We start from the raw sequence: 22,599 nt of genomic DNA, 5'->3' as shown, positions 1-22,599 counted from the left end.
TGAACATTGAAGATATCGCACAAGTCGTTTTCCGCACATCCGGTGTTGATTGGTAGGTGCATTCATGTGTCTGGACAGAATGTTGGCTGTGAACATGATGTCTGGCCTCGTGTGTTTGGCCAGATACAGAAGTGATCCAACCAAGCTTCTGTAGATCCTCTGGTCCACTTCTTCGTCTCCGTTCTGTGCTGTCTGAAGTTTCAAATTCAAATCAGCTGGAGTTCTTGAGGGTTTGCATTGATCCATTTGAAACCGCTCAAGCATTGTTTCTATGTAGCGTTCTTGGTCGATTGTGACTTTGCCCTCTTCTCGTCTGATTCTTAGACCCAGAAACCAGTGTAGTCTCCCTCTGTCTTCCATGTGAAATGTTGCTTCTAGTGCCTTCAGACATCAAAGACCACTGTCATACTTCTTGATGCTACTATGATGTTGTCAACCCAGACCAAGATGAAGGTGTGATCCTCAGCCTCTGATCTTGCAAACAAGCAGTGATCGTTCCTGCTTCTTGTGAACCCCTGTCTCAGTAGGAAGTTTGCCAGCTCTCTGTACCAGTTGTTAGCAGCCTGTTAGCAGCCCATAAATTGATTTATTTAGTCGACATACTAACTTCTCCCCATCTGATCCGCGTTTTACAAACTCCTGTGGCTGTTCCAGATACACTTCTTCCTCGATTGGTGAGTGCAGGAAAGCAGTCTTGACATCAAATTGGTGCATCACATGGCCCTGCTTCGCTGATAGCTGAAGTAGAATCCTGAATGTCTCCGGCTTACAGGTAGGCGCAAAAAGTCTCAAAGTAGTCCAGTCCTTCCACTTGTTTGAAGCCTTTCGCCACATAGCGCGCTTTGTATTTGTCCACTTGACCACTGGGTCCCAATTTCACTTTGTAAACCCATTTGCCCACTATGACGTCCCTGTCTGTGGGTGGTCTCACTAGGTTCCAAGTCTCGTTGTCTTGGAGTGCCTTGACTTCGTCGCCCTCAGTTTTGGGTTCCACATAGTCGCCCTCAGTCACAGCAGGATGGGTCCTGACTTCTCCAAAAAATTGCGGAACATTCCTTGCCCGTGTCCCTCGTCTGGGCTCTGCTCTGGCCGCGTGTTCCAGTGCATCTTCATTGAAGCCAACTGTCTCTAACTGTGAGAAGTCTTCTGTGTCACTGTCTTCCAGTGAATCTGAGTCTCTTTGACTCCCTCTTGTTGCAGTAGATTCATTATCTAGTGCTGTTTCTCCAACATCCGAGGCCTCTTTTCTCAGTGTTGTTTCTTGAGTATTCACGCTCCCTTCGTCATGCCACTCCTCCTTTATTGCAGTAGATGTGTCCTGTTGTTCTCTGTTGTCATCGTCTTGATGACCATCATCTGGGTGCCAGATTCCCAGTTCCGACCCATCATCTAGTAGGTCAGCCGTTTCTTTGTTGTCAGGGATTGAGCCCACTTCAGACTCCTTGATGACCACATCTCGAACTGCTATCACCTTGCGTGTGTTGGGTATGTAAACCAGGTATCCGTTTTCTCCTTCAGTGTAACCCACAAACTTTCCTTCCAGTGCCTTGGGTTCAAGTTTGCTGACTTCTCTGTCCCTCTTCCTCATGAAGACTGTGCAACCAAAAATAGATAATTTACTAATTGGAAGCTTAGATTTTACACCTCTCATCAGCTCTGCTGGGCATTTTTCTTCTCCTCGTCTCACAACCAAGTTTCTGATCCTTGCTGCGTGAAGAATTGCTGCTCCCCACATCATATTGGGAAGTCCTGAGTCAATGAGCAAACATCTTGCCATCTCCAGCAGTGTCCTGTTGCACCTCTCAACTAACCCATTCTGTTGTGGCGTCTCTGGTATGGTCTTTTCCTGTAGAATGCCTGCATCTAAGCAGTATGTCTTGAACTGCTCTGAGAGAAACTCCTTCGCATCGTCTTGCCTCAGCTTCTTGGGCGTCCCCGCACTGAGAACAAATTTCTTCAGGCTGGCCAGTGCTTCACTCTTTGCCTTAAGCAAGTCCACAAACACAAACTTCGTGTACTGGTCTGCAAACACAATGCAGAACCGGAACCCTGACAATGACTCTACTCTGAAAGGTCCCATCACGTCTGTGAACACCCTCTCCAGCTTCTCTTCTGCTTGGGTCTCTGCCACTCTTGGTACTGGAGTCTTTGTGATCTTGGCCAATGCACACACATTGCATACATCATCGAGTTCCCCCAATGTCTCTGGTGCATTCCTGACTGTGCTTCCCAATCGGTCTGTGCTACTTCCTTGCACTGTCAAGTTTCACGCTGTTGGAACTAATCTTGAATTCTAGAACGCTGCACGGTAAGTAAAACAAATTAATTTCTTGTGTTAGTTTTACCCGAGTTCCCTTCTGGAGTTTCATGCAGCTGTTTTCTTTTCTCGAAAGTGAAGCTATGTCCCCACTCCGTGCGTCTTGAGACTGATAGGAGGTTTGAAGAATAGTCCGGTACACACAGAACATTTTTGAGTTCGCATTGGAATTCCCCTTTTTTTGAGGGCATGCTAATCCTCACACAGCCTCTGCCCACCACTCTGGAAGCCTCTCCGTTGGGATTTCTGACCACTGATTGAATGGGCACAAAGTCCAGAAACGCATCGATGTTCGTCACTATGTGATCTGTACAACCACTGTCCGCTAGCATGCCTGCTGTCTTCCACTGGGCAAGAGCTGCCCAGCATTCCTCGTCTGGTGTAGCCAATGATGGACCCATTGCCACTGACTCATGTTTGCCTCCATCTCTTTGTCTCTTGCATGCCCTGTCTAGGTGACCCTTCTCACCACACTTGCTGCATTGTGCTGTCTCCTTCTTCCTGCAGTCCTTGGCAAAGTGTCCAGGGATCCCACACACAAAGCAGTTTCCTTTCTTGGGTCCCTTCTTGAAGTCACGCTTCACTGCCAGTGCCACTGAACCACTTTGTCCCTTGTGTCTCTGCACCGTGCTCTCATGAAAGTTCTGCAGCCTTTTCCTCAACTCTGTGAAGTTCGTTGCCGGGTTGAAGCTTTCCTGTATAACAAAACTTTCATACCTCATTGGCAGACCATTGAGGACCAAGGCGTTGAAGAGGGTCTCTGAGACTGCTTCCCCTGCTTCTTGTAGCCTTGTGAGCAACACCTGTCCTCTGATGAAGAAGCTGTCCAAATCCTCAGAATCCTCGAGCTGCAGTTGACCAAGCTGTGCCACTAAAGTCACCACTGTCGGCGTCTCCGCACTCTGAAATCTCTCTTGCAAAAGCTTCCAAGCCTTTGCTCCATCTCCAATGCCATCATCTCCCACACAGTCATGTCTCATCAGCATGAGGGTTGTTGCATCTAGAGTCAGTGCCAGATGGCACCACACATTGTTCCGTTTCTCCTTGATGTCTGCAACTTCCTTCTCATATGCATCCTTCAGCACCTTATGGTTCTTCTTCTCATCATTGGCTGCCCCAGTGGCCAGTGGCGCAGGCTCATTGGGTTGCTCCTCTGTCCCCAGTAGTGATTTGTAGAGTCCCTTCGTCTGCATCATCGCCACAAATCTTGTGCTCCAGATTGGAAAGTCCTGTGCCTTTCCTGTGTAGGTCAGCAGCTTCACTGTCTGTTGATCCATTGAAGTTTGAGCAGGCGAAAACAATTGTGAAAAGAAAAAGGTACTAAGCAGAATGACTGTCAACAACAATTTGGTTTTGTTTTGGAGATCAATTTTATGACTTAGAAAATTGCTGGGCCCATAACCTGTTGGGTTATGGACTTTCGCAAGCGGAATAAAAAGCGTTTTTAACTAAGTAAAAGCATTAATTTCTCAAAAATGAGAGAATAACAAAATGATATTTTACAGTAGAATTTAGAGATTTACAGGAGAGATCTGATTATTAGATCAAGATGGTGATTTGAATTTGGGGATGAAAAAGGACTCAAAAATCAGCTGTTTATATACCCATTATCTGTGTGAAAAAGTCAAGATACAAAACTAATCTTAGCACCTTGATTTATAGTGGGGGTCGCAAAGGTTACCCAATATGGTTTGCTTCTGCAAATCAGTCGCAAAGGGAACCATAAATGGAATGCATTTGCACTTTTCTAAGGATTCATTCACACTTCCGGAGATATCATCATCATTTAATACATGCTGGGAAGATTTTACATCACTTAATCTAACTTTAATAATAGTTATCTAGATTCACCAATTTGAACCGAATATTGATTCTCAGCACCATTTCTTGACGATTCATTTATATAATCTCTTTGATCGAAGTCATATTGCTTGTCTTTCTAATCTGGTAAGTCAAACTTTCTTTCTAATTCTCACTAAGTTTAGGACTATAGTTTGATCGATATTCTAACATAAGGCAATATGAAAACGTCCCCCGAAGTTTTTATTGGACAAAAAATTCCTGGAATATTTTTAAAATTTTAGGTATTTTTGTTAATTTATTTTCAATACGTGTTGAAAGTATCAATAACTAACGAAAAAATGAAATAACTATATCACACGTTTCTTTAAGAAAAGATGTGGTAAACCTTAATTTGTTTAGCTTTCAATAAATTGGATGCTGAAACTGTCAATTTAAAAAGCCCGAGAGGAGAAATTTCGCAGAAAAATTCAATGTTATTTGTTCGCTTAGTTCGGTTAAAGCACAGTCTATATCTTGCATGCATGTGCCAACATCAGCGACTAAATATGTTTAGGTTTGAGAGCAAATTAGCTTTAGGAATTGTGTTCAGTTTGGTTGTAGCTTCAGTAATTTAATGCCCACACGTTATTTTGGACGTAGATCTCAACCTGTTGCGCAAAATGAAGAAATAGAATACTTTTGCATGCATGTTTGCTTCAAACCTTGACCTCGCCAAATTTTACGTTCTGTATACCCTTATATAGCCAATTGTATGATATTTGGTTGACTAAAATTTCATTTTTCTGCTGTCTGTTCCTATTTTAGTTCGTCTTATGAGTTTTTCGTTGTGCACGGCTTTGCACTTTACCAGGAAAATAAATTCTTCGATAAATTTTAAGCGCAAAAGCATCGGTTTTTAAATTATCGCCCTTTTGGTTATCATAGGTTATTCATGGTTATCCTTCTTGATGAATCCAAGCAGAATTGAGCAGAAGCAGAAGACTTTTTTGGCCACCAATTTACTATATTCATAATTGATTGGTTCCTGCCGTTTTTGTAATTTAGTTAGACTTTTCGGTAGTATTTTCCGATTGTAGGTCCCATTGGTTTCCATCGATGGATCGCATATATTATTCATTAAGGGATGGAAAAAATTAATGATATAAAAATTTCCTTCGACAGATCATAGCAATTAAGTCCCACCGTGAATAATTACAATTTCATAGAATTCCAAAACCCAATTGAAGCATGATAGTAAATTCAAAAAACATCTTGTTTTGGCTGACAACTGACATCTAGGCATTGTGTTACTGTTACATGGATTTAAAATGTATTTAATAAATATTAAAGCGTTCAATTCTATGCGACTGAGGCGGTTGAGTTTCTATGAATTTACTATGTCCATGTTATTCAATGGGAGCGCATCACGTGTTGCTTTAAGCCCTAGTCTTAGACCTGCTGTTATCTTGTAAGATTCGTGCAAGGTCTTGCAAAAATATTGTGATATAAGGTATAATATGCAAGATATCTTGCAAGATAATCGTCCAATCTTGCAAGATCTTGCAAGATAACCGTCATTTGCAAGAATCTTGCAAGATCTTTCAAGATGACCGTCGGAGTTCGCCTAAGGAGTATTTCTCCATTGGGGGTCATCTCCAATTTTTAAGTTTCAGCCTGATCCATCCTTTTGTGTACAAGCACGACGTCATCACAATTGTGCAAGCGGCTGTTTATTCCTATTGAATTCTTTATGACCTAGATCTTCAAAACCGTACCACCCTTTTTGCCACAATTTTTTTTACTTATGAATTTTTGGGTTGAGGCCACAATAATTTTTTTACAGAGGTGGTCCTAACAAAATCATGAAATTGGTCAAGTGGAAAAAAGACGCCAAATTGTTTTCATATTGCGTAATAGTTCGCACCGCCTATTTATTGGATTTGTGGCAGAGGTGTCCGATCTCTTGTTGTGTACCCTTTGATAAAATTGTAAGCAAAACATCGCGAGTTTTGGTAGGCTGAGAAAAAGGAGTGGTTTTCACAAAAATAAGCATTAAACTTTAGTCGACAGATGTAATACTCAAAACGCTTATTACTGAAAAGATTTTGTTTTCTTGCTCTTAATTGGCTAAAGAGACTCCAAATTTTTTAAAAAAATCACAAAACAATCCATCGGTAAAGCTTGTTAAAAAACAAGAAGAAATTTGCAAGGCCATGTAGATATAATCATGTATATAGTTTCTGCACGGTCAAGATTATTTAAAACCCAATTTAGATGAAGTACTGATATAAACGTGGACAAAAACGAGTGTTTTAACTATATAGATGATTTCAAATATCAACTAGTTTTTTCGCAACCTTGGACGTATAAAACGTTGTCTTTTATTTGGAATTGAAACAATCTTTTACAATGCTGTCTTTTTATGTAATTTTGGTACTCTGTGAGTTGAGAAGCAGATTTCTGTTGTTTATATACACCTGTTCATAGCTTTCAGAGTATTTCAGTACTAAATCAGGAGGTTTTTCAGAAACAATTCAGTACTGATACAGAGTCTGTTCATGTCACATTTTGCTCTGATATTCTCTGATTTTTTTCTGAATCAGACTCTGAATCAGACTCTGATTTTTGTCTGAATTGGGTTGAATTCATAACTATGTTCGTGAGCTAGGTATTCGCTGTTGCTTTCGCTCTCAGGTCCTTAAAAATATAATTCATAAATACCTGTAGAAATTCAAGAAATTTATATAGCAGGGAATTTCTGAAGAAGAAAAACCGAAGCACAATGCTTGGGCCAATGACGCCGAACTGAGGTCTTATAGCCATTAGATGTCTCGTCAAATACATTGGCGTTCTAATTTCGTTTTGTTCCTGATTTTTATTTGATATGGCTTTAGCAATGCTTTTAGCACACTATCGTAAAAAGCTATTTTATTTTCATAAGTTTTTATTTCATAAGCTATTTTATAAGTTTTTTTTTCATTTTCAAAGCTCGAAGCAAAATTTTAGTTTTCTTACAAAAGCTTTTCGCAATTCTGCTTCGCGACTCTCGAGAAGTTCTTCGAACACAAGTTCTCGGTGACGACCAAGCTTTTGATGCCAGTGAAATATTGGAACTTTTTCAAAAGGCAAATCTGACGCAACAGGTAATACAAGATTGCCCTGACCAGAGTTTTGTGAGACTTGATAATGGATTCTGTTACAAATGGCACCCTGTCGAGGTTTCAAACGTAGATGATGCGAGACGACTTTGTTTAAGGTAAGATTTTAGTTTGGAAACCCAGAAACAAACAATTAGAACAAACTTATTGCACTTCATTGTTTCCATACCAAAGCCAAGTCAATTTCAGCAGTGATCAAGTCTGTTTTCATTATTGATTCAGAAATGTGCTCGTGTAACCTTTTACTCTTGTCAATCTTGGCCATGACTTGCAATTAAAAAAAGTCTAGTCAAGACTTGACAAGTCTAAAAAAGCGTAAAAACAGGCAGGAAAAACGCCAAAAAGGGGGCGGTTAAACGTCATAAAAGGTCGGAAAATGACCGGGATATCGTCTGCAAAAGATCGGGATATCATATTGGAATATATCGAGAGCAATGGCGGTGAACACCTTGCATATTGGGACCATATGGGGGTCCCTACTGTTACAATAATGTTGATACTGTTAATACTCAATATGTTGACTGTAGACAATTAATGCAACACAATAAAACTCGCTGAGGACAAAATTGGCTTCCGAATTTGCTGAAATTGGGACATTCTAGAGGAAATTCAAATGAATTTTTCGGCTGCACTATTTCCGTGGATTTTTCGGGGGGATACTGGTGTTCAAACTTTGCGCCGGAATTGGGTTGATATTGACCTGTTTCCGAATGAAAGGGAATGCATGATTGCGCCGCGAATCAATATATTTTTTTCGACCTATGAAAAGCCTAGGCCTCGACCTATGAAAAGACTTTAAAAGTCTAGTGGAGGGGCAATATTGATTATAATTACACGGTCGAACTTCCTAGTTAAAGTCGAGCTGATATCTTTTCATGGGTCGAGCTAAAGTCTTTTCATACATGTACGACAGTTTTCCTGGTTCTCCTTTTTAACTTCAAGGAAAAGCGAATAAAACTTGAATTCAAAATTGTGCGACCCTCAATTATAGATTATTCTCTGGAGTCATGAACATTTCCTTCGCGGTTTTGGGCGATTCTACCACACTTTGTTGTTTCTTCTAGCAAAATAATCAATTCTTATCTAGGTTCAACACTTAAACCAGATTAAGCGTTCAAAAAATTTTTTACTGTCGAGTTCATTTCATCATCTTACAATACAACAACTAAAAAACAGCTTACGAAAAAAAATTTCCATTAGAAATTGATAATTTTTCTCATAAGATCATTCACACGAAAAACCGTGTAACTTTTCATCACACGAAGAAAATTTTCGCATCTTAAATCACACGAGACGTTTTTTCATCAAGAAAAACTATTTGGATTTTCATCACGCGAGAAAAAGTTTTGATTTCACACAAGAAATGTTTGAGTCCAAGAAGTAAAATCTAAGTGTCCTGGCATTTGAGGCATTCCATTTATAATGTAATGGCTGGCTCTAGTATCGTTAATCAATGTAGTTGTTCTTTTGAAATTTCACAAATAGTAGTAGTGGTAGTAGTAAGAGACTCAATTCTTTGTTAGGGAAAAACATAAAAGCGTACAAAGAATGCCAAAACAACTTTTACAGATCAAAAGGTGATTAAATAAACATTAAGTCCTGCAAAAAGAGCAATTCACATAAAAAGAACATGAGTTTTCCAGGTCAAAGTATTCAATTCGAGTGCGTGAAAACTGGTCAACTGCATACGTAAACTGACGTTTAGGCATGTCAAAATCGATAATCTTCATTCGCATCAGATGATTTGCAGCTCGTTGAGAACGATTCAAAAAATGTTCATCCGTCTCAAATTTCGGGTTTTTTGAAATTGCAAATCGTCCAAACTGATGAGTTCTTGATGTCGAGCAGACAAAAGTTGCCTTGAGATTCGAATCAACACAACCATTTAGCAATTTCCATACAAGGAGTAAGTCTGTTCGTATTAGCTGAAAAGAAACCGATCTCAACACAATTAACTGTTCACAGTGATGCTCAGATCTACAATTGAATCCGCGTGTTTCAAGCGCGACCCATTCAAAGAGAGGTCAGCATTGCTGTGCCGTTGACTAAAAGACGACATTTTGTACTTGTCCGAATGAAAGTCCAACTCGTTTAAAATTGATCAGGAGGATAAACTGTCTATATCATTTTGAGTTTTGTCAATTGAAGAATCAGAAAACAATTTAAGCCATTGCAATAAAGAAAATATTCAGAATGTTGTACTAAGTGTGTAACATCGTTAATAAAAGTGATTAAGAGAAGTGGACCAAGCAGGGTCTTGAGGAACTCCTGATGTCACCACTACTTCACTTGGAAAACTTCTGTCAACTTTAACAACTTGCATTCGACCGATAAAATATGATTGAAAGAGCATTAGGAGATTGTTATCAAAATCAAATGAAGATAATTTATGAAATAGTAACCTGTGCGAAACTGATTCAAAAGTTTTTTTCACATCCAAATATACAGTCAAGCGATCTTGAGTTGTATCTTTAGCAGCATAAACTTTGTCCAAGTACGAAATGAGTTGTGTGACCGTGCTACGTTGTTTCATGAACCCGTACTGTTCATGTCGAATGTAATTGTCGAATTTAAATAAACTGTCGAAGGTAATTTCATAATTCAGATACTTCTGAGGTATGCTTTGTTCTAACTTCACTCCATTTAGGAAGTTGTCTTCTTTAGTGTTTCTAACAGAAATTGTTAATTTTCGTAGTTAATTGAGAGCCATCGTCGTTAGTTTTTGACACAAGCAATTTTATCATAGTCTTTTTGTTAGCTAGCATCAAGTTTTAGTGTTTACTGTCTGTAATAGCTCGATAAGGAATCTACTTACGAAATTTCTACTTGCTACAACATTTTGAAAACTCTCCTGGCGCTGAAATCAAACGCTTTTCTCAATACCGTTCTGTGAAATCTTTCAATGTATAATTTTTAGCTCGATGTGGAGAATCAGAGACCTATAGATCTACAGATTATAGAGACAGTTGATTTATATGTTATTTTCAACAATACTAATTAATCCTGTTTAATTTATTTCTTACGAGAGCTCCAGTTTACGACGAAAGAGTCAGGCAATCATATTGAACAGGTGCTTCGCCTATCGAGCTCGCCCCAAATCGACAGAGTGCAAAGCCTAATTCATGCTCAAAAGTTTATGATTAACAGAAGCACCTCACTCCAAGATTTGGTGCACAAAAGTTCATCCAAGACTTATTTTTGTGTGTATCGTTTGAGGAGAAAAATATGGAAAAATGGAAGTTAATCAGTTAAGCTTTTTTAAATTTCAGAGATCACGCAATCCTTCCTCTACACAGCAACCAAAGCTCACTAGACGTCTTTGTCAACGCCTCCGATGTTTTGTTCTACAAGTATGCGAATCAGAGTTACTTGAAGAAGAAAGAATCGGAGTTCAACCGCGTAAGAAACTAATTTTGCTTGGACAAAGAGAAGATACAGTATAATGCCTCCTGTACTATGACCCCTATGGAACGATATTTAAAATAAATCGACGAGATCATGTTAAAGTTTTTGATGATGATAACTTCATAATTTTTGCGCTTTCACAATGTTGAGTTATAGACTTTCGCATGCGGAATGAAAAGCGTTTTAAACTAAGTAAAAGAATTAATTTCCCGAAAAAAAGAGAATAACCAAACGCTACTTTAAACTATAACTCTATAACTTAGAGATTTGCGGCAGGCATCCAATTAATGGATCAAGATAATGATTTGGATTTGAGGATAAAAAGGACCCCAAAATCAGCTGTATATATACCCATTATCAGTGCGATTAAGTCAAGATACAAAACTAATAATAGCACCAAGATTCAAAGGGGGGATCGCAACGGCTACCCGATATGGTTAGCTTCTGTAAAAATCCTAGAAATCAGCCGCACAGCATAACATATATAAAATGTATTTGCACATTTCTTAGAAATCATTCACACTTCACGTGGAATCCTAATCATTCAATACATGCAGTGGAGGTCTTACCTCAAGAAAACTAACTTTAAGATTAACTATCCAGAGTTATAAGTTTGAACCTATTATTGATTCACAGAACCAATTCTTGAAGAATCAATTATTTCAAAATAGTGACTTGAAATATTTTGCTCCCGTTTGATTAACTGGTAAGTCAAACATTTAGTGTTTATAAAATAGTTTAAGACAATAGCCTGAACAGAAACTCTAAGAACATCTACTCAGACTTGAGTTGATAATGTAGATTATGCTCTCATCAAAACTCTTCTCAATTTTTCCAGCTTTGATTCGGGAAAAAGTTTTGTAAAGATGTCCGCTGCTATTTTGTCAGTAAGAACGCAGTAAAAATAAGTTATCCAGCCTTCAGTTTTGGCACCATTGAAGTGAAACTTTGCCTCAATGTGTTTGCTTCTTTTGTTAATGACTGGGTTTCGGCAAAGTCTGATAAATCTCTGGTTGTCGTTTCAAATTGCAATTGGATGTTTTTACTGGATGCCAAAATCCTCTTGAGGTTGCTTCAAATACAGTGCCTCATGGAATGCTACCGCCATGCCCTGACGTTTTGCTTCTGATGAAGAGAGATAAACGGGGTTTCTTTTAGACACAACAGCTGAGTGCTGCGCCACGTCCGTTCAATTAAAAGGAAGTTGATTTTCTCTGTCGTTCACATCACCAGACCAGCCTGCATAGTTTTCCCTCATTAAAACATAAATAGCCTCTTTTGCTTAAGAAAGTTTTAGACCTTATAATCTTGAAGATGTTTAAGAAATTCTTTACTGCAGAGCTAGTGTTGATTGGTGGGTCGATTTATTTGTCTTTCCATTTTGTGACTGTAAAGATGATATCTGACCCCAAAAGTTGCGCCAGATGAATAGCTCATCCAACCAAGCTTCTGAGAATCTTCTGATCCACTTCTCCGTCTCTTTTCTCTGCAGTATGAATTTTGAATTTCAAGTCAGCTGAAGTCTTGGCAGGTTCATTTGGTCCATTTAAAACTGCTGAAGCATGGTTATTATGTAGCGCGCTTGACCAACTGCGACTTTGCCCTAGTCTATTCTGATTTGGAGCTCCAGAAACCAGTGTAGTCTCCATCTCTCATCCTCGTGGAGTGTCACATCGAGCGTTTTCATGACATCGGATATAGTTGCCATTCTTCTCGATGTTACTATAACATTGTCAAACCAGACAAAAATAAAGATTTGACCATCTGTATCTGCTCCAGTGAACAAGGATGATTGTACCTTATTTTTGTATGTCCATGTATGGGCAGAAAATTCGACAACCTTTAATATCAGCCGTTTGCAGCCTGTTTCGAACAAAAGATTTATTTATTCAGTCGGCATATTAGCTTCTCTCAGTCGTATCCTCGTTTCACAGGATCATGTGGTTGTTTTAGATTCAAGTTTTTCTCAATTGGTGATTGCTGGAAAACCATTTTAATATCAAACTGGTACATCACAAGACTCTGCTTTGATGATAGCTGAAGTAGAATCCTTGACGTTTCTTGCTTACAGATATGCGGAAAATTCTCAAAGTAGTAAAATGTTTTAACTTATTTGAAACCTTTTGCCGCATAGCGTGCTTTTTAGAGTGCAGGCTTGAAAAACAGTCAAGCACACACGAAGTAATCTTGAGTTCGCATTGGCAACCCCTTTGAGGGTGTGTTGATCATCACACAGCATCTGCCCCGCAAATGGTAAAGCTCTCCGTTGGGATTTCGGCGTACGATCCGCCCAATATTCTTTGTCTGGTGTAAATGAAAATGGACCTATTGCACTGAATAATGTTTGCGTCCATCTTTTTTTCTCTTCCAGGCCCTGAATGAGTAACCTTTCCACCCCATTTGCTGCATTGTGCTGTCTCCTACATCCTGCAGTCCTCGGCAAAGTGTCACGGGATCCAACACGCAAGTAGTGTCATCTCCCGGGTCCCTTCTTGAAGTCATGCTTCACTGACAGTGCCACTGAACCACTCTGTTTCTTGTGTCTCAGTACTGTGCTCTCATGGAAGTTCTGCAGCCTTTTCTTCAACTCTGTGATTTTCCTTGCCGGGTTGAAGATATCCTATAAAAAAAAGTTTTATACCACATTGGCAGACAATTGAAGACCTAGGCGTCGAAGAGGGTCTCTGATACTCTTCCAATGTTTCCTGAAGCCTTGTGAGAAAACCCTGTCCTCTGATTGTGAAGTTGTCTATATCCTGGGAATCCTCAAGCTGCAGTCGAGCAAGCTGTGCCAACAAACTCACCACTGTCGTTGTCTCAACGCTCTGAAATCTCTCTCAAAAAAACTTTGAAGTTTTTGCTCGTTCTCCTATGTCCTCATCTTCCACAAAATAATGTCTCATCAGCCTGATTTTTGTTCCATATAGAGTCCGTGTCAAATGATAGCACAAATTATTTTGTTTCTTCCCCAAATGCAACTTCCGTCTCATATGATTCACATAGCACCTTGTTGTTTTTCTTCTCATTATTGCTTGCGCCTTTAGCCAGTTGTGCAAGCTTATTGGGTTGCTCGTCTGGTCCCCATAGTGTTTTGTAATGACCATTTCACTGCATCATCACCATAAATAATGTAGTTCAGATTAATAAGTTCTGTGCTTTTCCTGTGTAGTTCAACGGTTTCACTGTCTGTTGATCGATCAAAGTAAGAAAAGGCAAAAGAGTTGTGAAGAAAAGAATGTACTAAGCAGAAAATGATTATGACTATCGACAACAACTTAGTTTTATTTTAGAATTCATTTTTTAATTTAGAAAACTGATGGGTCCTTAAATTTATAGACATTGTAAATTTATTAGTTATTTTCCTTCGCAGGCGGAATGACCAGCGGTTTTAAAAATTGTTTCTCGAAAAATGGAGAATAGGTCAATGATACTTTGCTGCAGAGTTGTGTGATTGACAGGAGATATACGATCAAAAGATCAAGATGAATATATGGATTTGGGTAGCATGTGTTAACAAATATGGTTCGCTTCTGCTAAATTTCTAGAATTCAGTCGTAAAGGATAACAAACATCCCGTGCATTTGCAGCACAATTCTAACAGCTCATTCACCCTTCCGGTGCTATCAAAATCATTCAAAACACGCTGGAAAGAATTTACATCAAATAATCTATTTCTAATAACAGCTATTTAGAATCTTCGGACCGAGAATTGATTCACAGCACCATTTCTTGAGGATTGATTCAAATCATTATATGAAGGAATCTTCAAGAAATGGTGCTGTGAATCAACTCTCGGTTCAAACCGATGATTCTAGATAGGTGTTATTACAGTTAGATTATTTCATGTAAAATTTTTCCAGAGCGTATTGAATGATTATGATAGCGCCGGAAGTGCGAATGAGCTCTTAGAAATGTGCAAATGCATTCGATGTTTGTTAGTATCCTTTAAGACTGATTTCCGGGAGTTTTTATACGCAAACCATAATGGATAACCTTTGCTAACCCTACTATGCATCGTGGTGATTAGATTAGTTTTGTATCTTGACTTCTTTTGCACCGATTATGAGCACTGACAATACATTCAAATTTATATTGTTAGTTTTTACATTGTTTGACTCATTTCTTCTCCGGTAAACGCTTTAAACGTTAGACATCAACGCGAGCAAAAATTTTGACATGATTAAAAGAACATAGGCGTGTTAACAAACGAAAAATTGGTGTATTGGATTTTCGACTCAAACTACAGTCCCAAACTTAGATATTAATATTAAAAAGTTGCATTCAAGCTAGATAATTTAAACAAAATTAATCAGAAAAAAGCAACGTGATCAAGTCACTAAATTGCAATTTGGGGACTTGAACCATTATTCTTTTTTCTGATTAAATGTTTTTCTGACTTGAATACCACTTGCTAATTTAACTTAATTTATTACTGTAGTTTGAGCCGAATTTCTCAGTCTTTCGTTTGTTCATATCCTGACGTTCTTTATTCAAAACAAAACTTTTGTGCGCGTTGATCTCTAACTTTTTAAGCAATTGCAAGTGAAGAAATGGGTCTAACACAGTAAAATTTTACACTATATTTTTGAGTTTACATAGACAAAACAAAGATTTGTAAAACAAAGAGTTTAGTGATCTAGTTACTCGTTAGAGCCAGATAATGACAGGGCACTAACTCGGGTGATTTTCCTGTTTTGATACCCCATTCCAAATCGATTGATTATCTTGCAATTTCTTGAATGATTTTTAAAAGACCTTGCAAGACGACGCATTGTCTTGCAGTATTTTCTTGCAAGATCTTACAAGATATGTGTTGTCCTACAAGAATTTGCAAGATAACCATTTATCATGCAAGTAAGCAGCGAAGTAGAACATGATTGGACAGGGAAAGAATGGGACGAGAACTTTTTAGCCCATGATGACTTTTTTGCCCAAGAAAATTAACGCGCGAAAAATTGTAACTTAATGATAGGAACAGTTATAAGTATCAACTATTGCACGTTCTCAGAAACGTAATTGTGTTGACTAATTGTTAAAAAATCAAACAATATATATATATATATATATATAATAATTGAACATTTTGAATTTTTTGGTGTAACTATCTAAATGTGTTTGCATTGTACAAAAGATCCTTAACAAATTAGTTGATTGAATTTTTGTTGCACTTTAATAAAATATAGATAACTGAGAGAATTTTTGTTTCAAATTGATTCTTTAAGCCCACTCAAGTGTGTTTTGGGAGAATTCTGAGAAATTCTGGAAATAGATCTTGTAAGATAACAATCTGGTGTCAACTAGGGTACAGAATACGTTTTACAAGATAGTATTGTTTCTTTCTTTTGCTTCTGGATTTTGATATCGCAGTTTGAGGTCCTCTTTTACGGCACAGGTCACATTTGAACGCATTCCGGGGTTACCATGCGTTCAAAAATACACAGGCGAGAATTTTTTAACGAGCAAAATAAACGCACCAGTACTTACGGTCGAGCCAAAGTGTGCCCTATAGGCCAGACAAAGACTGCCCCACAGTCGCGCCAACTCTACAACATAGATGAGCCGCGTTCTTCCGCATACACGAGCTAGATTCTGCCCGATAAACGAGCAAAAAATTTGTCATATGCGAGCTAAAGTCTTCACCATACACTTCTTTTCAGCGTCTAAACTATTTAATATTCATGAGCTATCGTTACTTTTCAATACCACAAAAAAAAAGATTATTCGAGATTTGTTTTGCAGCCCCAGAGAAAACCGAGCCTCCTTTTTATACGAAACTCGATTTAAATTTTTAAAGGGAATCCCGGTTAGACCCGGATTTTATTACATCACAAAGGCATAATGAAAAAAGGCACACTTAATATACAGCACATAGGAGAGGGTTCCTATAAGGGCACAAGAAAAGGACGGACATTTATGACAATGTTGATTTTTCTGTAAAAATTATTTTTTTTTGCAACAAAACTTTAACAAAGTTCTTGTTGTTTACCATCCTTAGAGTACTTTATGAGCGACAATCAACAACTTCTTGACCCAGAGGGTCACATTATATTTTTGAACAGCCATAAGAGTTTTGAAAAACATTTGACAAAAGGCACTTGAACGCAATAGTAACCAAATGAGACAAACTTTCGTTTAAAAACAGACAAATTATTTTCGTTTCAGAATTAAACTTTCCTAATGTACAACTTTAATAACCAACACAATGCAAAACTTATGGGTCTTATAGAATTTTCAGATTGGAGTGATACTATGGGAACGTTGTGACTAACACTGAGGAACTCCTTGAACCACAGGATCTCATCATGATTTTTTTGAAAATCATCGATTTTTTAGACATTCCACCAAATTAGAAAACTTGACATCACTTTTTAGTAAGCTGTGGAGTAAGCACTTGAGTTAGCTCAAAAAGGTAGAAAACGAAAACTTACACAAGACATCAACAGCCTAACTAATTGAGAATTTTTTTTAAAGTCTTTATCATGGGCTTTTCTTTAAACACGAACGACACTAAGTCTGGACCTAAAACTTGTTTGGTATGCCTGGGTATTTCCATAACATGAGCAAGACAAAGTCCGGATCATATCGTTTTTTGGTCGGGACGGGTCTTTTAATAAGGACTTGCGAACGAGCTCATGAAACAAATTTTGAACGAGCGAAAGTCTGGATCACACGTGTTTTTGGTCTGTCTGGATATTTTCATAAGAGAAATTGGTCTGGATAGGTATTTTCGTAAGTCATTTTGGACCTCAACCTGGGATAGGGACATCTGAGCCTAACAGAGTGTTGACTTACAAACTTTCAGTTTTAGTACATTGCACCCTTCATTTTGTTGGTTGATATCTCCCCTCTCTCATTTAGGAAATAGTACTCTTATACTATATGGGATACATCAAAGATCGAGCACTGCCTCCAGACCCAACATCGGGTAGGATGCTCACCGGCTGGATACCCATTGACAGAAGATATGTAGAAGGGGACCTCAGGTAATAACTGCATTTTGAAGTTCAATTTATCGCGGATATCGCTCATATATGATTTGCTATACTGTACCTCCCTCCTCCATTGTTAAGCAAGACCCTACTATGAAACCAAAGAAATCATACATGTCAATTTTTTTTCATATACGAACGCTGTATGAGGTCAAATGATTAATCAATTAAGCATTAAAAAAGAATACTCGAGAAAAATTTTATTTGAAAAAGAGTGAATGGTGTAAAAAAAATCCGTAGATTACATAACAAATATCATTTCAACTCGGTATGTGAAACCTGTCAGACTATGTCAATTCAATTTCGGCCCTATTTCTTATGAAAACATCGGAAAACAATAAACCTTCAGTGATATCAGCGCAAAAGAGCCCTTCTTGGGTATTTTTGTTCCAAGATCACTGAATTTCTTGTCTAAAAAAGTGTGAACTGTTTTTGTGCACATCTTTCTGAAAAACTCAAAATTACCCGATATTACCCGAAATTTTCTTTTGAAAAATCAGAGATGGCAAATCTGTGCCGCTATGGTTACAATTTTATTGTTCCTGAAAGTAACAGAATAATAACTCTGCTGTGAATGGTATGGAAATCGTTGAACCAACCCCATTGTCATATATTGTATTTATGAGACGCGTATTTGAGACAAGGTTTTCCCTCCAAAATTAGCCACATTTAGTTTGCGTTCTTTCCAGGATGCATGAAAAGGAAAGGTACCACTTTATAGAGATATATAACATTCTTGCATCCAATCCAAGTTACTTTGTAGACTTACTTGTTCCATTCCTCAACTAAAAGGAAGTTGCGAAAATGTATTAGGCAATCATGCTATCAAGAAATAGTTACATACAGTGAAAATTGCATGTTACATCTTTTGCTCCTATCTTATGTTCATTCCCTCCCTATGACGCAGTTTACTAACGTCTCAAAAGTTTACCTGTGACGCTGTTTACCAAGGTAATCAAAAATGTCACAGGCTGGCAATAAAGTTCAAATAAGTTATTCAGAGAAAATCAATCTTTTTAATCAAAACAACGCAGAATCACAAGTTATGGCCATTTATTTTAAATTAGGTAGACCTCTGAATACAATCTAAGAACCGGCAAATTCTGATTAGAAACATATTTGATCTTCAAGTTGACCACCTGATCTTGATTACAAGAAAAAAAATCAGCTGAGACCTCCCTGAATTGAGGGACCTATTACTGACACTAATGTAATTACCAGTAGAAATAACCAATAAAGACCATATTTTGAACCTCCCATGCAAGGGGACAGGGAAAAAAATAGCGCAACAAACTTGATAAACCCAGATGAATTGATACCCCCTAAAGAGAAGCATTTGTTTTGCAAAATTGACGCAGATTAAATAATCGTTATATAGTTTATTTGGAATACTCTTCTATTATCGAAAAAGACTTCGGTGTTTTAATTGCCCCCGGAAAAATTCTCTTCTTTGTGCGTATCCATATTGTGTTTCCTTGCATTTTTTTCATTCCCCACGTCAATCTGTTTTCATTGTATTTTATTATGAATATCTGTGTATGAAAAATTAATACAACGGAAGGCGCCATCAGAAGTTTTAAGTTGTTGAACAGGCATGTTTAAAGTTATTTCCATAGAGTAGTTCTTCCTTTTCCTTGTTATCTCTCCAACAACACCAGGCGCTAACACAATTATAATGAACAGGCATGTTTAAAGTTATTTCTATAGAGTAGTTTTTCCTTTTCCCTATTATCTCTCCAACAACACCAGGCGCTAACACAATTACCAAGGAGGGAATTGTTTTTAATTTTCTCGAGAGAGTTCTAACTGCGGACAAACTCATCAATGTTCAGTTCATAAATGCATATTTTGTTATCAAAATCCGGCTACCTTAGAACTGAACAACATTAGTAGACAATTTCCATGAATATTAGAAAACAAGAGCGGGACTCTGTCACGATTTAACTTTTCCGGACCTTGAAAAACTGGACACAACAGATCACCTCAATATCACATGCTTGTTGACAAAAATAATCAAAGAACATGGAGAAGAATTTGCTGACCTGAAATCAATCAAAAGGAAATGGAAAAGACTCTCGCCTTAAACAATCATTCACCAAGTCAGTCGAAAATATCGAGGCAGAAACGCATTGCTTCTCTGCAGTCCTTGGCGCAGGAGTGGGACTAGGTAGCGAAATTGGATGCGATATCGAAAAATTTTTCTCTAGTTGTACAGAGTTTTTCAAGAGTGAAAAAGAAAACATCCGAAAAGGAATACAGCGAATCCAAGAAATTCAGAATGGGTTTCAACAACTGACGACATCATCTAACGAAAAAATTTTAGCAGTCGGAAAACAATTGAATTCCTTGAATGCAATGGAAAAACGCCTACCAGAACTACAAAGGTTCAATTCACAGAAATTGAAGCGGAAACCAATAAAATCAAAAAAGAATTCAAAGATCTCACCAGTTGTGTTCGATTTCTGCAACTGCGGGGGAGGAAAACTTACAGTTCAGTAAAATTATGTCCGGGTTACTGATGCTGCAGACGGAAACTAAGAACTTCAGGGCAGCAACATACACTTTCCGATTGTTTTTGCTGACGGCGTTCATGACAATGACGACTTAGTTCTTTCCTATTCCTCTGGAAATGACAACCAAATGTTGAGCATAGATGTTCCGATAAACAGAATTCTTACTTATTACGAATCTAAACTGCTTCGCAAAGTCACAGCTAAAGATCTCGGACTACTTTTCGAAATGTCAATTCAATTAACATTGCGAGAAATAGTCCTAAAAGTTTACGAAAAAATCCAATTGCGTATGCCACAATTAGAGTCCGAGGACAATTTATCCATGCTATGGCGGACGGGGCCAAAGTACATTGGAATGTCAACAGTCAAATCGAAAATAGCTCTAATAAATGACGAAGGCCTAAACCAATGAATTGGATCAAGCGTTTATGCTGCTTGCAATCAAGCGTTCCCCATGTTGAAAGTAAGAAGCAGTTGTCTAGCAACTTAATTTATATATCACAATTTGTTTACAACTTTCCAATATTTGGATGTTGATTTTCAGCCTCTACCAGTGCAAGAGAAAGCAATCAATATTGGATACAGCCGCTAGCTGATACTGGCGGCTTCGTCTATCTACCAACTCATCAGGTCAAACTACAGCGATTCAAAACAGCTCAACAGTGTATTTATTCAAATATGCCAAGCATACGTTATATCACTGTTATGTGGGGAACAATTTTAAAGCCCAAACTTTCTGATGAGATGCGACGCAATGTCTTGTACAGAAAAATATGATCTGAGATCTGATGTCAGGCTTCCCACATCTATCGATCATTTAGTTAAAGCCTGACCGCCAACACAAATTTTGTGAACTTCAATAACTCGACAACAGCAAAGGAGGAACTTGTCTCCAACTTCCGTTTGGAGGTGATGAAAAGTTTCAAGATGCCGGAGAGTGAAACTGAAGTGAATCAAACTGCGCAACCCATGATCACAAAACTGTAGCAACTGAAGCCAATTTACGCGCAGCAGTTCACTAGCACAATAAACTGGCAATTTTTAGTAAAAATTAGGATATTCAGGTTCATAATAAACGTTCTGCTGCATACCTGCAATGTCTTATTGGGTTAAACTTTGAGCAAAAGTACATAAGGTGAACCCCTGCAGCGTTCAAAAAAATGGACTCGAAATCAGATTTTGTCCTGTGGTTGCAGTCAGTCAATATGACTACGAATTCCTACAATTAAACCTACAGCATCCACTTATGCACGTTTTTACAATCGATGAGCAAGAGTATTCAGCTTTGAAAGATTCTGCACATTCCACGGCAGAATTGGAGAATGCTACTTCGTTGAAACAACTGCTCAAGTATATCCAAAGGCTCAAAGATTTTGAAATTGGAAGAAAAAAATCAGAAAAAAGACCAAAAGTAGCCAAACAAATGCTTAGCAAAAACAATTTTTCGAAAAGAAACAACAAAATCAAATCACTTGAATCCCATATTCCTAGTTTTTATTCGCTAATCGTTTGTTTTAAAACAGATACGAATAATCGTGAAATGACTACATGTAACTGCAGCCTCTCATTTTTATTTAGATCCTTAGAGCAATTGCAACCCCATTTGATATGTATAATTGTTGTGATTCTGATCACGAAACATTTTGTCGAAAAATTGTCAAAAAATGATATATGAAAATATGTACAATGATAGAAGGATGAAAGTTAAAGGTGTGAACTTTTGAAAATTTAGTCGAAAAATTAATCTGACAATGTACAAACGTAAAGGATAAATTTTTGCAGCATTGTTATCGTTGTGACAATGGTTTAGAATACTTTAGATGAATTAATTTCAGAGATCTATAAACAAAATCTGATTCAAATGTTACCATTGTTTTTGTATGTGTGCGCCTATTTCATATAAAGAGGTGCTGCTTCTTTCATTCAGTGCGGTAGTGTCATATATTGCATATATGAAAGAATTTTACTAGAGCAGAGCTAAACCGCGCTGTTATTAATATCCGGTGTGAAAAAAAGAGCAGTGAAAAGGAGGTGAAAATAATAGAGGGTTTAAAAATGGCATGAATTATTCTTGCTGGAACACTCTGCTTTTACCCTACAAACGCACCCAAAGGAAGAGAAAAGGGAATAGATATACCCTTAAAAGTAAAGTTGTAACACCTATAACCTTTCCCAAATCCCATGTTCCAAATTATATAGTTAACGTTTTCATTCTATGCAATGTGAACTATTTGTTCGATTTTTCTTAATAATTAACGACAAAGCTTTGCATTTTTTCTTTGGTTTGTTACCTAACCATCCAAACTTATTTCATCTCCAATTTTAGGGATTATAGTTCTCCTTTGTAAACTCTTATACAACAATACTCTACACTTGTAAATCACTTTCACACTAGATCTGAAATCAGGAAAACATGACAAATTCTGGCGCATCCT

The 22,599-nt window shown here is 37.8% G+C and overlaps 1 protein-coding gene across 1 annotated transcript in view; it reads left to right on the top strand.

Annotated features, from left to right (window-relative positions):
- Nucleotides 1-6,414: 6,414 nt before the first annotated feature.
- Nucleotides 6,415-22,599, top strand: part of LOC142350415 (uncharacterized) — a 70,376-nt gene continuing 54,191 nt past the window's right edge. Inside the window, exons 1-4 of the mRNA XM_075402261.1 lie at nucleotides 6,415-6,539; nucleotides 7,154-7,355; nucleotides 10,527-10,656; nucleotides 17,521-17,645. Of these exons, the coding sequence (XP_075258376.1) occupies nucleotides 6,509-6,539; nucleotides 7,154-7,355; nucleotides 10,527-10,656; nucleotides 17,521-17,645 (488 nt within the window). The 5' untranslated portion in view covers nucleotides 6,415-6,508. The remainder of the gene's footprint in view (nucleotides 6,540-7,153; nucleotides 7,356-10,526; nucleotides 10,657-17,520; nucleotides 17,646-22,599) is intronic.

This window comes from Convolutriloba macropyga, chromosome 12 (genome assembly GCF_964194025.1).
Source record: "Convolutriloba macropyga chromosome 12, txConMacr16.3, whole genome shotgun sequence".
NCBI classification, from domain to species: Eukaryota; Metazoa; Xenacoelomorpha; order Acoela; family Convolutidae; genus Convolutriloba; species Convolutriloba macropyga.
Note: the sequence above shows the minus strand (reverse complement) of the source record. Positions and strands in the feature narration are given on the sequence as shown.